At 43.0% G+C, this 16,835-nt stretch overlaps 1 protein-coding gene across 1 annotated transcript; it reads right to left on the bottom strand.

The window, feature by feature from the left end:
* Nucleotides 1-10,256: 10,256 nt before the first annotated feature.
* LOC311134721 (gastricsin-like) lies at nucleotides 10,257-15,727 on the bottom strand. The gene is made up of 9 exons (XM_084168492.1): nucleotides 15,662-15,727; nucleotides 15,272-15,413; nucleotides 14,850-14,967; nucleotides 14,436-14,554; nucleotides 14,060-14,259; nucleotides 11,753-11,869; nucleotides 11,422-11,569; nucleotides 11,167-11,265; nucleotides 10,257-10,927 (listed from the first exon to the last, which is right to left on the bottom strand). The coding sequence occupies exons 1-9, from the start codon at nucleotides 15,715-15,717 to the stop codon at nucleotides 10,775-10,777; spliced, it is 1,152 nt and encodes a 383-aa protein (XP_084024618.1). The 5' UTR covers nucleotides 15,718-15,727; the 3' UTR covers nucleotides 10,257-10,774.
* Between the last annotated feature and the right edge of the window lie 1,108 nt (nucleotides 15,728-16,835).

The raw sequence follows: 16,835 nt of genomic DNA, 5'->3' as shown, positions 1-16,835 counted from the left end.
AGAGTATAAGAGGCTTAAATAAAAACATACATTTTAGACTAAGCATTGTCTCTTTCTCTTTCCATCTCTCACTCTCTCGCTGCCCCCCTCCCCATCTCTTTCTTTCTTTCTTTCTTTCTTTCTTTCTTTCTTTCTTTCTTTCTTTCTTTCTTTCTTTCTTTCTTTCTTTCTTTCTTTCTTTCTTTCTTTCTTTCTTTCTTTCTTTCTTTCTTTCTTTCTTTCTTTCTTTCTTTCTTTCTTTCTTTCTTTCTTTCTTTCTTTCTCACTCTCTCACCCCATACTGCGTTAAAGAATGACCATGTCAGTGCTGGTGTTCTTTTGTGTTCTTTATTTTTTTACTTTCCCATTTCCAATTGGGTCATTTTGCGTAATCCTTCGTGATTCGGTTGCATCAGTAAGATAGTCATCCTTTTTATTTTGATGGTTTATTTCTCTTCGCTTTTGCACAAGCCTCGGAAATACATCAGAATGGGTTCTTATTGAAAAGTCCTTCATTTTAATATCAAGTCCAATGTTATTATCAGACTCAGCCATGGATATCGACATGCTATAAGCACAAAGATGGTCCCCACTCACATTAATAAAATCATGTGTTTTCATTTCCCTATGTTTCCTGAGGTAGTAGATGTCCTCCAGACCAGAAACTGTGTGTGTGCGGGTGCATGCGCATGTCTCTCTGTGTGCCTGATTGAGAGAGACGGAGATAAAGCACACATGGGTAGATTGCGTGGTACCTCAGTCACATACCCTTCCTTGACCTTTTTTCAAAAGACCAAAACATACTCTTTAGATTCCACCAGACAGCAACCCTGACAGTTGAACATTGCCATTGAGTTGAACTGTGAACACAGAGTGGAGACATCCACAGATGAGAACATGGAGGCGAAGGAACTGCTCTGGTCCCGGTTTCCCAAAAGCATTTTAAGGCTAAGTTCATCATTACAGGAGCATCATTACATTACAAGGAGCATCATTACATCTCCGAGCTGTTTCCCAAAACCATTGTTATAAACGTTGCCCTTGAAAATGCTCGTAATCTAACTTCTGCCTCAGACCACTCGTAGAAGTGCGTCGTTAAATGTTTTTTGCCCTTTTATACCCAACAGATCTCCGCTAAACATAGAATCACATGGTTTATCTGTCTATGTGACTGACGATAACTTCAGAACAAAGTTGACTACAAATACTGCCAATGTCGTTGCAATTGATGCAAACAAGTGAAGTATAAAAAGATGCTTCAAATGAATACCGAGATGACTGCATTACAGTTTTTCTCAGTCGCGTTGGTGCATTTTTCACATCATCCCTAACATGTGCAAAATAATAAGTGCATTTCTCAGAACAATTTGTACAAACTGCAATATACAATAGATATGTTTCTAAAGCTAGTCAGTCACTAAAAATCCTTAGTACATCTCTCAAAAGTAAATATTCATGCCAATGATCATGTCAGTGTCATCAGAATGATAAGTCATTGAGTCATTGTTCACGAACAAGGTTGTCAAAATGTTTAGGCATGTTGTCAATGGAACTGTGTACTTTGACAGTATTACCTGATGTAAACTTAGGCTACAGTTTGGATGACAGTTACTGTATTGAAAATGCACAAGGCTGCACTTCTATGGCATATATCAATTTCAACAGTACTATTTACATATTACTGTATGTGGGTTATTGATTGAAAGAGACTGGACAACCCAAGGGGCACAAAGGAAAAAAAACGAAATTAGAAAGAAACACAGGAAACCACCCCTAAGGCACAACTTTGCCCACAGCACTGTTCTAGTGCGGTCTCTACACATCCAGACGTTCCTGTCTGTCAGCCCACATATTCTCATCCACACCACACCGGATATTTTCCCTTCCAATGCAACGTGGAAAGAATCTTTTGGAATGCCTTATCCATCCTCTGCAGGCGTCTACTGTGGTGTCCTCACATGCTGCATCCATTGCAGCCAGCAGGGTCATCTCTGTGGCAGGGCTTGAAAACTATTACAGACTACAAAGGGAAGCACAGCCGCGAGCTGCCCAGTGACACAAGCCTACCAGACGAGCTAAACCACTTCTATGCTCGCTTCGAGGCAAGCAACACTGAAGCATGCATGAGAGCACCAGCTGTTCCGGACGACTATGTGATCACGCTCTCCGTAGCCGATGTGAGTAAGACTTTTAAGCAGGTCAACATTCACAAGGCCGCAGGGCCAGACGGATTACCAGGACGTGTACTCCGAGCATGTGCTGACCAACTGGCAAGTGTCTTCACTGACATTTTCAACATGTCCCTGACTGAGTCTGTAATACCAACATGTTTCAAGCAGACCACCATAGTCCCCGTGCCCAAGAACTCTAAGATAACCTGCCTAAATGACTACCGACCCGTGGCACTGACGTCTGTAGCCATGAAGTGCTTTGAAAGACTGGTCATGGCTCACATCAACAGCATAATCCCAGAAACCCTAGACCCACTCCAATTTGCATACCGCCCCAACAGATCCACAGATGATGCAATCTCTATCGCACTCCACACTGCCCTTTCCCACCTGGACAAGAGGAACACCTACGTGAGAATGCTATTCATTGACTACAGCTCAGCATTCAACACCATAGTGCCCTCAAAGCTCATCACTAAGCTAAGGATCCTGGGACTAAACACCTCCCTCTGCAACTGGATCCTGGACTTCCTGACGGGCCGCCCCCAGGTGGTAAGGGTAGGTAACAACACATCTGCCACACTGATCCTCAACACGGGGGCCCCTCAGGGGTGCGTGCTCAGTCCCCTCCTGTACTCTCTGTTCACCCATGACTGCATGGCCAGGCACGACTCCAACACCATCATTAAGTTTGCCGACGACACAACAGTGGTAGGCCTGATCACCGACAACGATGAGACAGCCTATAGGGAGGAGGTCAGAGATCTGGCCGTGTGGTGCCAGGACAACAACCTCTCCCTCAACGTGACCAAGACAAAGGAGATGATTGTGGACTACAGGAAAAAAAAGAGGACTGAGCACGCCCCCATTCTCATCGACGGGGCTGTAGTGGAACAGGTTGAGAGCTTCAAGTTCCTTGGTGTCCACATCACCAACGAACTATCATGGTCCAAACACACCAAGACAGTCGTGAAGAGGGCACGACAAAGCCTATTCCCCCTCAGGAGACTAAAAAGATTTGGCATGGGTCCTCAGATCCTCAAAAAATTCTACAGCTGCACCATCGAGAGCATCCTGACTGGTTGCATCACCGCCTGGTATGGCAACTGCTTGGCCTCTGACCGCAAGGCACTACAGAGGGTAGTGCGTACGGCCCAGTACATCACTGGGGCAAAGCTCCCTGCCATCCAGGACCTCTATACCAGGCGGTGTCAGAGGAAGGCCCTCAAAATTGTCAAAGACTCCAGTCACCCTAGTCATAGACTGTTCTCTCTGCTACCGCACGGCAAGCGGTACCGGAGTGCCAAGTCTAGGTCCAAAAGACTTCTCAACAGCTTCTACCCCCAAGCCATAAGACTCCTGAACAGCTAATCATGGCTACCCGGACTATTTGCACTGCCCCCCCACCCCATCCTTTTTACGCTGCTGCTACTCTGTTAAGTATTTATGCATAGTCACTTTAACTCTACCCACATGTACATATTACCTCAACTAGCCGGTGCCCCCGCACATTGACTATGCAACGGTACCCCCCTGTATATATAGCCTCCCTACTGTCACTTTATTCTATTGTATATATAGCCTCCCTACTGTCACTTTATTTTTTACTTCTGCTCTTTTTTTCTCAACACTTTTTTGTTGTTGTTTTATTCTTACTTTTTTGTTTAAAATAAATGCACTGTTGGTTAAGGGCTGTAAGTAAGCATTTCACTGTAATGTCTGCACCTGTTGTATTCGGCGCATGTGACCAATAAAATTTGATTTGATTTGATTTGATTTGATTTGATCTCTGTGTGTGGCTGACGATCGTACACCTTCCACCTCCATGCTGAAAAGAACTCCTCAATTGGGTTAAGGAATGGTGAATAAGGTGGGAGGAATTCTATGAGCATCCTCGGGTGGGTCACAAACCATTGCCTTATGATGTTTGATCGATGGACACTCACATTATCACAAATGACCACATACTTTGGCAAATGCTCTCTAAACAGACCCCTCTCATCATCAGGGATGAGAGCCCTGTAGAGAGTATCTAAAAAGTTGAGTAGATGCTGGGTGTTGTATGGCCCTAAAAGGGGGATATGGGTTAGGACACCATGCTCCGAAATAGCAGCACACATGGTGATATTTCCTCCCCGTTGGCCTGGCAAATCCACAGTAGCTCTGTGACGGATGATATTCCGACCCCGCCTTCTGCATTTGGTCAGGTTGAAGCCAGCCTCATCCACGTATACAAAGTTGTGAGAGGGTTCACTTGATTCCAACTCCATTATACGCTATATCCCAGAACACACAGTTGAATTTGTTTTGGTAAGGAAGAGTGACATAAAATGTACATATATTGCATGTTCCTTCCACAGCAATGGAAATGTGTGCAGTTTATGCTTACTGTACTATGTAACACTATAAAATGTTGCTGTAAAGTAGTTACATAGATATATGTTTTACCTGTACATACTGGTACCGTAGCTCCTTAACTCTGTCCTCATTCCTTTGGAATGGTACACGGTACAGCTGTTTCATACTCATCTGGTTTCTATGCAGCACCCTGTCGATGGTTGAGATGCTAACCGTATGGATGTTTTCAAAGACATCGTTGTCTTCTATAATGGTCCTTTGTATTTCCCTGAGTCTCATGGCATTGTTTGCTCGGACCATGGTGCAAATAGCCTCCTCCTGTTGAGGTGTGAAAAGGCGTCCTCTGCCACCGGTTTGAGGTAATCTTGCAGTCCTATGTGTGGAAAAATGCAGTGATGCATCGCACACTTTCACATAGACAAAAACTATGCGAACACACATTTTACTGTAAAACATACAGGTGGGTGCATGTAAGGTGCAGTATGTATCTGTATAGAGTATATTTCTGTATGCTGTGAAATACAAGTGGACTACTGTAATATGAAGCATTGTAGGAAGTATACAGTATACTGCTTATATACAGTAACAGTGCACTGTACATTGGTGGACATACCTGTTCTCTCTTCGAAACGTTTGTACTATTGAGGACACGGTTGATCTCCCAATATTCGGCTGCACCCTTCGACCCGCCTCAGCCATTGTAAGGCCATGATTGACAACATGGTCTACAATAGTGGCCCTTATGTCATCAGATATGCGCCTATGTCCTCTTCTGCCTCTTCCTCTGTTTTGCCTTCCACCACGCATCCTTGCTCCTCTTCTTCCTCCTCTTGGCTGTTGACCCTGTTCGTTTCCTGGTCCATCCATTATTGGAAAATTGCAACTCTGTGTTGTGGTCTGTCTATATATGCTTGCCAATTGATTCTTCATGAGATGCACCTTTGAGCAATTTAGACAACTGGTTGATTGTTGGTTGAACTAACACTTTACATTCCTTCATGAGTGAGGGTTAATTTCACCTGCACGATTCAGCAATTTACGTTTTTGTACAAAAGGTCTAATAGAAATGTGTAAAACTATGCTTGACAGTTTATGACAAATAGTTCAACAATTTTGCATGTAATGGCTTATGCAAGGAACTAATGCCTAGATGTTTTGAGGGGTAAGACTATTCAACAGAGAACCATCTACTATATTTTGATCAACATGACATGAGCAATTGAAAATGTGGAAAAAAGCTGACACTTGTACATTATCAATTGCAATATGTACAAAAGCAATTGCAATTTGTTCAAAGGAATAAGAAATTGCTTTAATGATGTGCACAAGTGACTAGATGATTTGGAATTTGTACAAGTAGTATCAAGAATTGCACTTTTGATCTAAGAAATGCACCAAAGCGACTGAGAAAAACTGTAAAATATAAACAGTAGGCTATTGTCCTAATTCAATCGTATTGAAATACATTTAATGTTCAATTAATAGAGTTATATTTTGCTATTTGTAGGCTACTGTCTGTGATTTGTCTCAATATATTTCATGATGTGTAGCCAAACGTGTGCCAAATTTGTGATTTATTGCATTTTTATTAGGTAAGCATTATAATAAGCCGCCTCAATATTTGCATCCGTAGGTGGTAATAACTCTCTAGGAGCTGATCCATCGTCAGTATTGTGAAATAATTATAATGTTAAGGTCAGATTTGAATGGAGAAAGCTGATCTGAGAGCAGCACTCCCTTTCTTTCGATCCTATCAGTATTGACACGATGCCTTAACGACGCTCTTAGCGACTGTTCTCTCTGCGTGGTGTTTTGGGAAACGCATGTTATATCTTCGGCCGTTGTAGGAAAGATGCATTGTTAAAGCCAAAGTTCCATCGCTATCGGGAAATCCGGCCCTAGTCTGCTTTGCTCTGCTCTGATATGATCACAAATGACAGAGGGAGGATGGAAGAACAAGTCTGTGGCTCAAGGACTGGTCATCAGTCTGAGAGAGGGAGAGAGAGGGAGGGAGGAAGAGAGAGGAAGGGAAAGACTCATAGCACAGCACGGGCTATAGACCAGCAACAGGGCAGAGACAGAGACAGGGACCTGTCTACTACGACTACACTACGAGCCAAATCACATCTGATACAATACACAGACACAACAGAAGAGACGTAGGATAGAATGGCAGTGCAGTTTACAATGGAAGACACATATTCATGGATCCCCCTTCCTCCTCAGTGTCAGATCCAGGTTGTAAAAGACTAGGTTGTGACATGGTTTTGGTCTCTTGTCTCCATGCCCTAATAAGGCCACAGTTTCCTCTCTGACCCTATGATTTATGCAGGATCACGTGCAGAAGAAGGGACCAGTCACTGCTACACTGGCTAAGGAGGGGGACACATTATGGCGTGATACACATTGCAACACTGCTTAAGCAGCGAGGGGGCATGCTGTATTATAGCGTGATACATTTTATGCAGTCAATGCCACTGGACTACTCTCAATATTCTAAACAGACTTCCTCCCCTCATTTCCTTTGAGTGACAGGGTCAGGGTGAGTTTGAGGTTGAGGGAGAGAACTAGAAAGTGAAAGAGAAAGACAGAGGTAGAAGCGATTGAGCGAGAGAGGACTAGTGGCCTTATGCTTGCATATTATTATTACCCCCAGTAAGTATGCAGCTTTTTGGTGTGACACACATTCCTCAATGCTTGCAGGTGGCGGGAAATGGAGACACATTTAACTGTGACACATATTGCAGGGCTGCAGGAGAGCCACAGCACTATAGATAGATAGATATATAGATATATAGATAGATAGATAGATAGATAGATAGATAGATAGATAGATAGATAGATAGATAGATAGATAGATAGATAGATAGATAGATAGATAGATAGATAGATAGATAGATAGATAGATAGATAGATAGATAGATAGATAGATAGATAGATAGATAGATAGATAGATAGATAGATAGATAGATAGATAGATAGATAGATAGATAGATAGATAGATAGATAGATAGATAGATAGATAGATAGATAGATAGATTGATTAAATGGATTCTGTAGACAGACACAGCAGTACACTAAACTCCTGGACCTGACAAAGCACAATACCAATAGGATCATATAGTGAGCAGTCAAAATGTCTGCTTTAAATATGGATATTAGCGTTAGGGTTTGTGAGCTATGTGTAAAGATTGCTGCTATTTCACCTGATTCTGGTGATGATTATTGTAAGGTTCTCTTCCTCATTTTTATGTTTGGATGTGCTGCGTAGGGCAGTCACATGGGTAATAGCATTCATTTATTAATTGATCAAGTACCAAGGAGAAACGGAGCCCTCAACGACGTGGGTGTATTCTTTTGGGTGAAACGTTCAGAACGTTGCAGATAGAAATGTAATGAGGTGAATCCCTATTTCTATTCTGTAATATTACATGAATTAATTCACATTCTTCTTCTCTTTACCGTGCTGTGATTGGCTCAGTTCTGTGCCCCACTGGACATGCCCACCGTAGACAGGGCCACTCCCTGGAGCTACTGCAGCTGGAGGTGACATCACCCCGTTTAACCTGTATGTGAGTCACTCCCCCCCACACACACACATGCACACAACACACACACACACACTTCCCCATCTGCCCCTCTCTCATACCACAGCTGATGATGTGACTCGTCCCCCCAGATATCCGAAACATTTGTTTAGCCTCATCCTCCTTTTCCCATCTGGCTCTCCCTCCTTACTCATCTCTCTTCCCCTCCCTTTCTCCATTTCTCATTTTCTCTCAATCTCTTGAGCCAATCAGCCAATCATGTGTCTTCATTCCCCCTGGTGTATTGACAGCCGCCATGGCGACACGTATGGAGAGCCAGCTGTGGTGATTTTCCATCATGACGCACAGACACACAGACACACAGACACATCCTGATTCTGTTGATGTGGTATCATTAGGATTGTACTGTTGGAGAAAAACAGGTCCCCTGGAGATTAATTGGAGGAGGAGGAGGAGGAGGAGGAGAGAGAAGAGGTGGGAGTAGGGGAGGAGGAGGGAGGAGAGTAGGGGAGGAGGAGGAGGGGAGAGGGCGAAGGCGAAGGAAGGAAGGTGGAGGAACTGATGTGTGACATCATCTCCTCCCTCCTCCTCTGAGATATTAACTTACTTTAAATCATCAGTCATGTATTTCAATAGTCCAATGTTGCTTCCTCTCCTTATCTTTATCCCTTCACCTGTTCTAACGTAAAATCTTTCCATAACCTTTCCAGGTTTCTCTATATTTCTAGACTTGGACTTGTTGCATAAAGGTCAATTCCAAAAGAATGATTAAAAAATAGCGAATTAAAGATGGAATCTGCATTAGGGGAAACAGCACCTTTGTTATTGTTTTTGTTTTGTGGATGAAATTGAGGTAAGCTGCGTGGAGCAGTGGGGTAAAAATCTATTGCAGTACATATTCTGGTGTTCTATCGTGCGTGCAATAATGTCTGAGGGGGAAAAAACACTGTTTGTTTGCAGTAACTTCTTTGTTGATGTAATATCCCAAACCGACATGGCAGTTTCACCATTAAGGATTCCAGCTTTAAAGCTGTGAAATGTGTGATATTTTGGCCATACGCAGTCCTTTTTTAAGAAACTACAATGATGAGTCTGTAGATGCTACAATGCCAATATTAGTGTCATCTGAAACCTTATCGTGTGTTCTGTAACATGAGTAGTGTTTAGAGAATACACTTTATTTACATTCATTTATATCTCCAAAGTAACCTTTTTGGATTTTGTTCATTTTTTTACATCACATTTCTAGAGTGGGCTCTCTGCTACTTTTATTGACTGCAGGCTCTGATCTGTATTATTAAGGATGATCGAGTGTGTGATATTCATGTTATAAGTTCATGCTGTTGAGTGTGTGCACACGTGTGTGCGTACATGTGTGAGTGCATGAATGCATGAGTGTGCATACCTGTGTGTGTGTTTCATGATGTGGTGAAAATGTGTCACTGTAGAATCCTGAATATTTCACTAATGAGCTTTCATCCTAATCAGACACACACACCACAACACACACACACAAACAAACACACACACACACACACACACACACACATGCAGACAAACATGCATGCATGCACACTACACGCATGCATTCACATGCACTACTGATATTGGCTTGCCTTAGGCACACACACAAGGTTTATGGACCAGATTGAGCCATCTAAAATGGCCTCCGTTATCCTAATGTTAGTCAAAGAGGGTAATTAGAAACAAACAAAAACACACACCAGCCCCTGACCATGTTGCAGAGATAATGAGAGCTTGTTAGGAGAAATGAAATGCTGAAGCTTTCATTAAAGTCCCTTTCACAGTATACACTGCTGGTGCTCTCCTGAGGATACTTAGGACTTAATGCCATTTAACAGATGGCATATTTGACTCAGTGATATTTAGCTATTACTGCCATTATGTAATAAATATTTATATAGGTAAGATGTGTAGATGGTTGGATATATTTACAGGCTCCAATTGGGTAAGATGCTCTTGTTGTTTTTTTTTGTTGTAGTTTCTGGCAACAGTCAGTGGTGAATGTGAGGTGTGATTTCAGTCTTACAGGCATCATGAGCTTGATATGTCATATACAGGGATTCAAAACAAATAGGATTATTGTGCACTTCAATCGTTTATTCAGTCTAAATGGAAACTAAATTAATATCAAATACATCCAGTTTTGAGATAAAATGCATTTAAGTGTCAAAAATCTTATTTTCATATTTCACTGTGTTTTTGTAGCTCATTCTCTTTTTCACTCAACTCAGAATTGCAACTCAGCATCATAATGCAATCAGCAACATGGCTGAACCTGTGTTCACATCTGATGTTGTCTGAGAACTAGGAGGTTGTCATTGCAATGCCAGAGTAGAAAGGAAACAACCTTACAGCTGAACTGAATATATTAGCAGATGTCATCAACAAAGACCACAGCTTTAACCCAATGATGTCGATGCTTGCTTTAACCCCTCTGGACCAAAGCCAAACTGACCCACAGTGGTTGCCATGGGTAATATATGTTCTAAAATGACCAGAGTGGTTGCCATGGGTAATATGTGTTCTAAAATGACCAGAGTGGTTGCTATGGGTGATTCAGAATAGTTGCCTTTGGTGATTGATGTTCTAGAATGGCCAGAGGTGGAATAGATTCGGTGTGAGGTTTGGGGTGGTAGAGTTCTAAGAACGGTCGGAGCCTGTGTTGGTTTACGGTCATGGTCATGTTGGTCAGGTTTAGACTGCGGTGGCAAAGCCCACTTGGTTGCTTGTGCGGTCGTAGACGGAGTAGTACTCCATGAGGAATACATCTCCCAAAATCCACAGGGGCTGTCCGTTTTGGGATGGCAGGTAGGTGGGGGTGATCCCCACGGAGCAGACCTGGTTGCTCTGGAGAGAGGAGAACACGCATGTTGAGTGCAATACACACACACACGCAGACAAACACGCATGCATGCACACACCACACATGCATTTACATGCACTTCTGACACATGGCTGAGGCACACACACAAGGCTTATGGACCAGCTTGAGCCATCTAAAATGGCCTTCATTATCCTAACGTCAGTCTTAGAGGGTAACACACACACACACACACACACACAAACACACACACACAGACACTCACCTGCTGGATGTATGCAGATGGTGGCAGGGGGAAGTTGACTCCATTGATGGTGAAGGTGAGAGTAGGCAGGCTGTTGATCTGGTTACAGTTCACTGTGTACTACAACAACAAACAATTCACAGACATGAGTGAGACAAAACCTCCCTGTACTGGTTTACTCTGTAATGGTTTCCCCAAACTGTCCCTTCTGGATTACACTGGTTTATGGTGTCAGTTAGTACTGGTCTGTAGTGGTTTATAGTGGCTTCCTGCTACCTGTCCGTATTGGTCCTGCTGGGCTCCAATGGACTGCATCAGAGTTCCCATGACCTGTCCGGGTGCAGTCAGCATGGAGGTGCCTGTATCCACGATGGCCTGGCAGCCCTGCCCACACCACCCTGTCTCCTGACCATTGATCTGGAACCTGGAGATATACAAGGGTTAGTGTTAGACAGACAGAAAGACAGACAGACTAGCATTCACAGCGGCCTTAGACATTTTTTGAAAACTTCCAAAAGAAGTTTTTCACCCCAGCTTTTGCCGGCTCTTAGTGGTTCTGATGTCAGTGTCTGGTTAAGTATGTTTGGTTGGTGTGGTTGATCCTGACCCTTGGATGCCGATCTGCCAGTATGTCTGGGAGGTGACGGGGGTCCAGTAGATCTGACCCTGGTACTTGGTGGTGTCCACTCCTCCAAATGACAGCTCACTGCCCTGCTGGCCGCCGCTGCACAGAAAAAAAGTTTCAAGTCATCAAAAAGTTTTCCAAAGAAAGAAGGCAGTTGGCAAGAACATTCAAATGTACAAAAATGTATCTGAAATGCATTCATACACATCAACAACCGTAGTTTTATATAGCTTAATAACACAAGATAGATATTGGTCTCCACTAGGCTATGACATACAAGTTTCAAGTGGAGGCTAAGTTCAAAATTGAGTTCATTTGTGGGGTGGGGTGGGGTGGGTTTGGCCTGTTGCCTTCAGCGCGCACATATAGTCCTACCCTGTTTGCGTGGTTTCGATTCCAACCCATACCCTTCTGGCACAAATACCTCAATCCCCCCAATTTACTAGATATATTTACATGTTTTAAATATGGACAGTCCAGGGATATTTTACATCCGATCTTGATAAGAAATGACCATATCAGACACTTTTGGATAACATAAATAGGAAACCAATAAATTATTAACTATAGGCTACACCAAAATTAGTGTCATGTAAATTCCCACAGTAGATACTTTATTTATATTGTATGGAATCCTTGTCAAATAGATGAATCATCCTTAGTCTGTTCAAAAAGGACTCTAAGTTGTGCTTATTACAATACCAACCAGAGGGTGAAAATATCTTGAAAGAATTTGGTTGCAAGCAGGACTAAGGTAACACTGACATCCTTTTTTAGGGAGCGGTAATGAGGTGACCAATAATGGTTGCTATTGAGATAAGCTGTGCCGGTGAATTTAGAGCGTATTGATGGTTGACGAGACATCAGCTGCCGATAATCTTAGTGCCATCGATGGCTACAATAGTTCCCTTGTTATTTGATTATATTCCAATAGGCTACATTCTGAAGGCTACCTGTTAGCCTATCCATTATTACATAATGAAAGGTGTGAGTTGATGAGCTGATTTGGGCCATCAGCTGATTGACAGATGTAGGCCTACTGCAGAACGACAAACTTTCCTCCAGTGTGGATGCTCGTCCACGTTTTATAGTTAGGCTATGTACAGTATAATTGTCAATATAGTTCTGGTCTTTGGTGTGGATTGAAAGCCTGTATTGTGTGGCTTTAATATTTCAATTTGTATGGCCTCCCGAGTGGCGCAGTGGTCTAAGGCACTGCAACACAGTGCTAGCTGTGCCACTAGAGATCCTGGTTCGAATCCAGACTCTGTCGAAGCCGGCCGTGACTGGGAGACCCATGGGGCGGCGCATAATTGGCCCTGCATCGTCTAGGGGAGGGAATGGCCAGCAGGGATGTAGCTCAGTTGGTAGAGCATGCAACGCCAGGGTTGTGGGTTCAATTCCCACGGGGGGCCAGTTTGAAAAAAAAAATAATGTAAGTCGTGCTGGATAAGAGCGTCTCTTAAATAATGTAATGTCAAGATGGTTATGCATTTGAGTCTATCCAAAGATGTGTAAATTATCAGACTATTTGTTTTACTTCTTGAAATCATTTAAATAAATCCAATTAACTTGTGGGCCTAATTTAGTCTCAGGCTGGTCACTACAGTATATCGCCAAGCACTGTGCGCAAACTCATGAGGTTCTGAGCGAGCTGCTTAGAGCACTGCACTATGGCAGATCACAATGCTCTAGCGAGCATTAAGAATATTATGAATACTGATGATGCATAGGCGCGTCAATTTTATTATTTTGTTTAAGCCTTCCCCAAACCATAGCCCTAACCTTAACCAATCGGAATGCATTTTCAACTGTTAACCTTTGAGTTGTTTCTGTTTTAATCCTGTAACCACACAGAATGAATGCGTCAAAATAGACATTGATCCATGAGTCAAAGGGCAGAATTTGAACCCATGCGACTCTGACATATATGTGCCGGGTTCAGTGACTGTAACCGCTGGCCCACACAGGAATTGAGGAAAACAATAATTTATTCTGCCTATTGCTTGCCTTCAACATATAATAAAACAATTGATCTAAAACAATTAATTCTAAATAATTATTCAGTTATTCAATTCCTCCTCTGCAGGATTATTTTCCTCCTGCGACGATAGGCGTCCAATTTAGATCCGACATCTGTAGTGGTATATGTGTGGTAAGTAGTGGTAGTGGTATATGTGTGGTAAGTAGTGGTAGTGGTATATGTGTGGTAAGTACTGGTAGTGGTAGATGTGTGGTAAGTAGTGGTAGTGGTATATGTGTGTTATAAGTAATGGTAGGAGTACTGACCTGGTCATGTAGAAAGCGAACTGGTCAGCCTGCAGAAGGTTCTGTGACATCATGTTGTCCATGACGGGAGTTTCTTGTCCGGCTGAGATGGAAGGGTAGGACAGGCCCAGGATACCATCAAACTGGGCCACAACAAAGTTCTGACCTGGCTCGTCAGTGCTCAGACCAATCTCCTGGTTGGTGATGACAATCCCACCAACCTAAAGAGGTGACAAACAACACACACACTCTGCATCATGGAACACTTTGGTTTTGTTAGAATGGAAGTAATTGTACTGTTGTGGCTGTATCTGTTGTGGCTTATTATTGCTTGTAATGAAGAATAACTGTGGTAGAAGGACTTTAGTATTTGTAAGGTTGTTATGCTGGGACTCACGTTGACGGTGTCATATCCGAAGACTCCACTGAGACTGCCAGCTCCGTAGGGTAGGTAGAAAGTATTCCCATTGGCTGAGTAGGTGGACGACTGCTGGGGGTTGAACTTTGTGTGGGTGTCTGCAGGAGGAAGGGTCACAAACAACTTAAAGAGGAAATATACTGTCTTCTAATTATTTATCTGGGAAGTGTGTAGAAGTGATAATGGACTTAAATGTCTCTGATAGTAATAGTAGTAGTAGAAGTACTGTAGTAGTAGTAGTAGTAGTAGTATTAGTAGTAGTAATAGTAGTAGTAGTACAGTTAGTAACATTTATTGTTGAGGAAGTAGTATTTAATTGATACACATAGTAGGTAGTTGTGATAGTAGCTAGCAGTGGCATTCATTGTCATGAAGCTATCCAGCTGTACTCACTGCAGGCCTGAGTGTTGCAGAGTACGGAGTCAACCCACAGGTTGGCAGAGCCAGTGTCAAACAACACCTGGAAGGACTGTGGGGGAGTACCGATGCTGATGGCTCCGTAGTAGGTGGTCTGGAAAACACAACAGGGAAAATACAGTTGACAAAGATAGAGATGCTGCTAATACATTCAGACAACAAAGCATTCAGATCTAGAGTGGTTTGCGTGGTTTAGAGTCTAGATCATGGAGTTAGTCGTTATCTTGACATGGTAGTTATTTAATTAGTTAGAACTAGAATTCATATTTTCTACATCAGCCTACATCATAGAACTTCATTCTAGAATATGAAAATAGACTACTATGGATATAGACAGATAGGACATTGACTAACATTCTAGATAGACCATAAGCTTGTGTTTTAGAGCATGTACGTACGTCAGCGTAGTTGTTGATGTACATGGTGGTGGAGCCAGCGAACTCATCAGGAAAGTATTTGAGAGCGGGGTCTTGGTAGGGCAGGTGTTCTCCCTTCTCCATCATTCTCTCACGGATTGACTTATGCTTCACCAGAGGGATCCTAGGGTAACAAGCACACAGATACACTCAGATTGTCATATGAAGGTGAACTTTGCAATTGCAAAGAGGAGGAGAGAGAGCGACAAGGAGTTATCAGTGACTATGAGAGATGAGAAAAGAAAAGTGTTTTAGGGAGGATTTAGGGAAAAAGGGCAACTGGATGGAGTGAAAATGTGAAAAGGAAAGAATGTGAGAGACTATATTATTTGAAGTGAGAGAGAAAGAGAGATGTGTGGTTGGAGCACTTACCTGTGGAGTCCCTCAGCGAGCACAGCACATACCAACACAATAACGAGACTCTTCATGGTCACTCCTGAAATCACAACCACTGGTGAATACACCTTAGCTTGGGTCAGTACTGTTCTTATATACTGTACCAAACACAAATATGTGCACATATGAATGCAAGCGGGTGTGATATGGGCACGCGTGTGTGTGTACACATTCATTATCAGACTTAAGGAGGTGACTATCAGCTCCTTTTTCCCCTGACTCCACATTCTCTATTCAGTGTTCAGGCCAGCCCCTACTCCCCTGTACCGATAGCAGCACTAACCAAACAATGCTGTTAGTTTACTGAACCTTTATAAGGGAGATAACCAGATCAGATACGATACAGGGCTCTATTTTTACAAACCGAACGCAACGATACATCTTTTCGCTGACGGTAGCGCTATAGGTACAGCGGTGTCAGAAATATTTTTGCTATTTTCATAACCAGAATAATGAGAAATCTCCATAGACAAACAATGGCAGTTGAATGGCCTTACTGAATAGCTTTGTGACCTTCAACGTGGTACCGTCATAGGATGCCACCTTTCCATCAAAGGGGTTTGTCAAATTTCTGCCCTGCTAGAGCTGCCCCGGTCAACTGTAAGTGATGTTATTGTGAAATGGAAACGTCTAGGAGCAACAACGGCTCAGCCACGAAGTGTTAGGCCATACAAACTAACAGAAAGGGACCGCCGAGTACTGAAGTGCGTAAAAATAGTCTGTCCTCAGTTGCAACACTCACTACCAAGTTCCAAACTGCCACTGGTAGCAACGTCAGCACAATAACTGTTCGTCGGGAGCTTCATGAAATGGGTTTCCATGGCCAAGCAGCCGCACACAAGCCTAAGATCAACATGCGCAATGCCAAGCGTCGGCTGGAGTGGGGTAAAGCACGCCGCCATTGGACTCTGGAGAAGTGGAAACGCGTTCTCTGGAGTGATGGATCACGCTTCACCATCTGGCAGTTTGACTGACTAATCTGGGTTTGGCGGATGCCAGGAGAATTCTACCTGCCCAAATGCATAGTGCCAACTGTAAAATTTGGTGGTGTAAGAATAATGGTCTGGGGCTGTTTTACATGGTTCAGGCTAGGCCCCTTAGTTCCAGTGATGGAAAATCTTAACACTACAGCATACAATTCATTCTAGAC

The sequence above is a fragment of the Coregonus lavaretus genome, assembly GCF_964263955.1.
Source record: "Coregonus lavaretus genome assembly, chromosome: 9".
NCBI lineage: Eukaryota > Metazoa > Chordata > Actinopteri > Salmoniformes > Salmonidae > Coregonus > Coregonus lavaretus.
This window is presented reverse-complemented; position numbering and strand designations above follow the sequence as displayed.

Bases quoted from the DNA above. Each gene is read 5' to 3' on its own strand.
- LOC311134721 (XM_084168492.1), bottom strand. From the start codon at position 15,717: ATGAAGAGTCTCGTTATTGTGTTGGTATGTGCTGTGCTCGCTGAGGGA. The intron at 15,414-15,661 runs GTAAGTGCTCCA...TTGTTACCCTAG, and splicing joins CTCGCTGAGGGACTCCACAG to GATCCCTCTGGTGAAGCATA. The intron at 11,570-11,752 runs GTCAGGATCAAC...GTATATCTCCAG, and splicing joins TGGCAGATCGGCATCCAAGG to GTTCCAGATCAATGGTCAGG.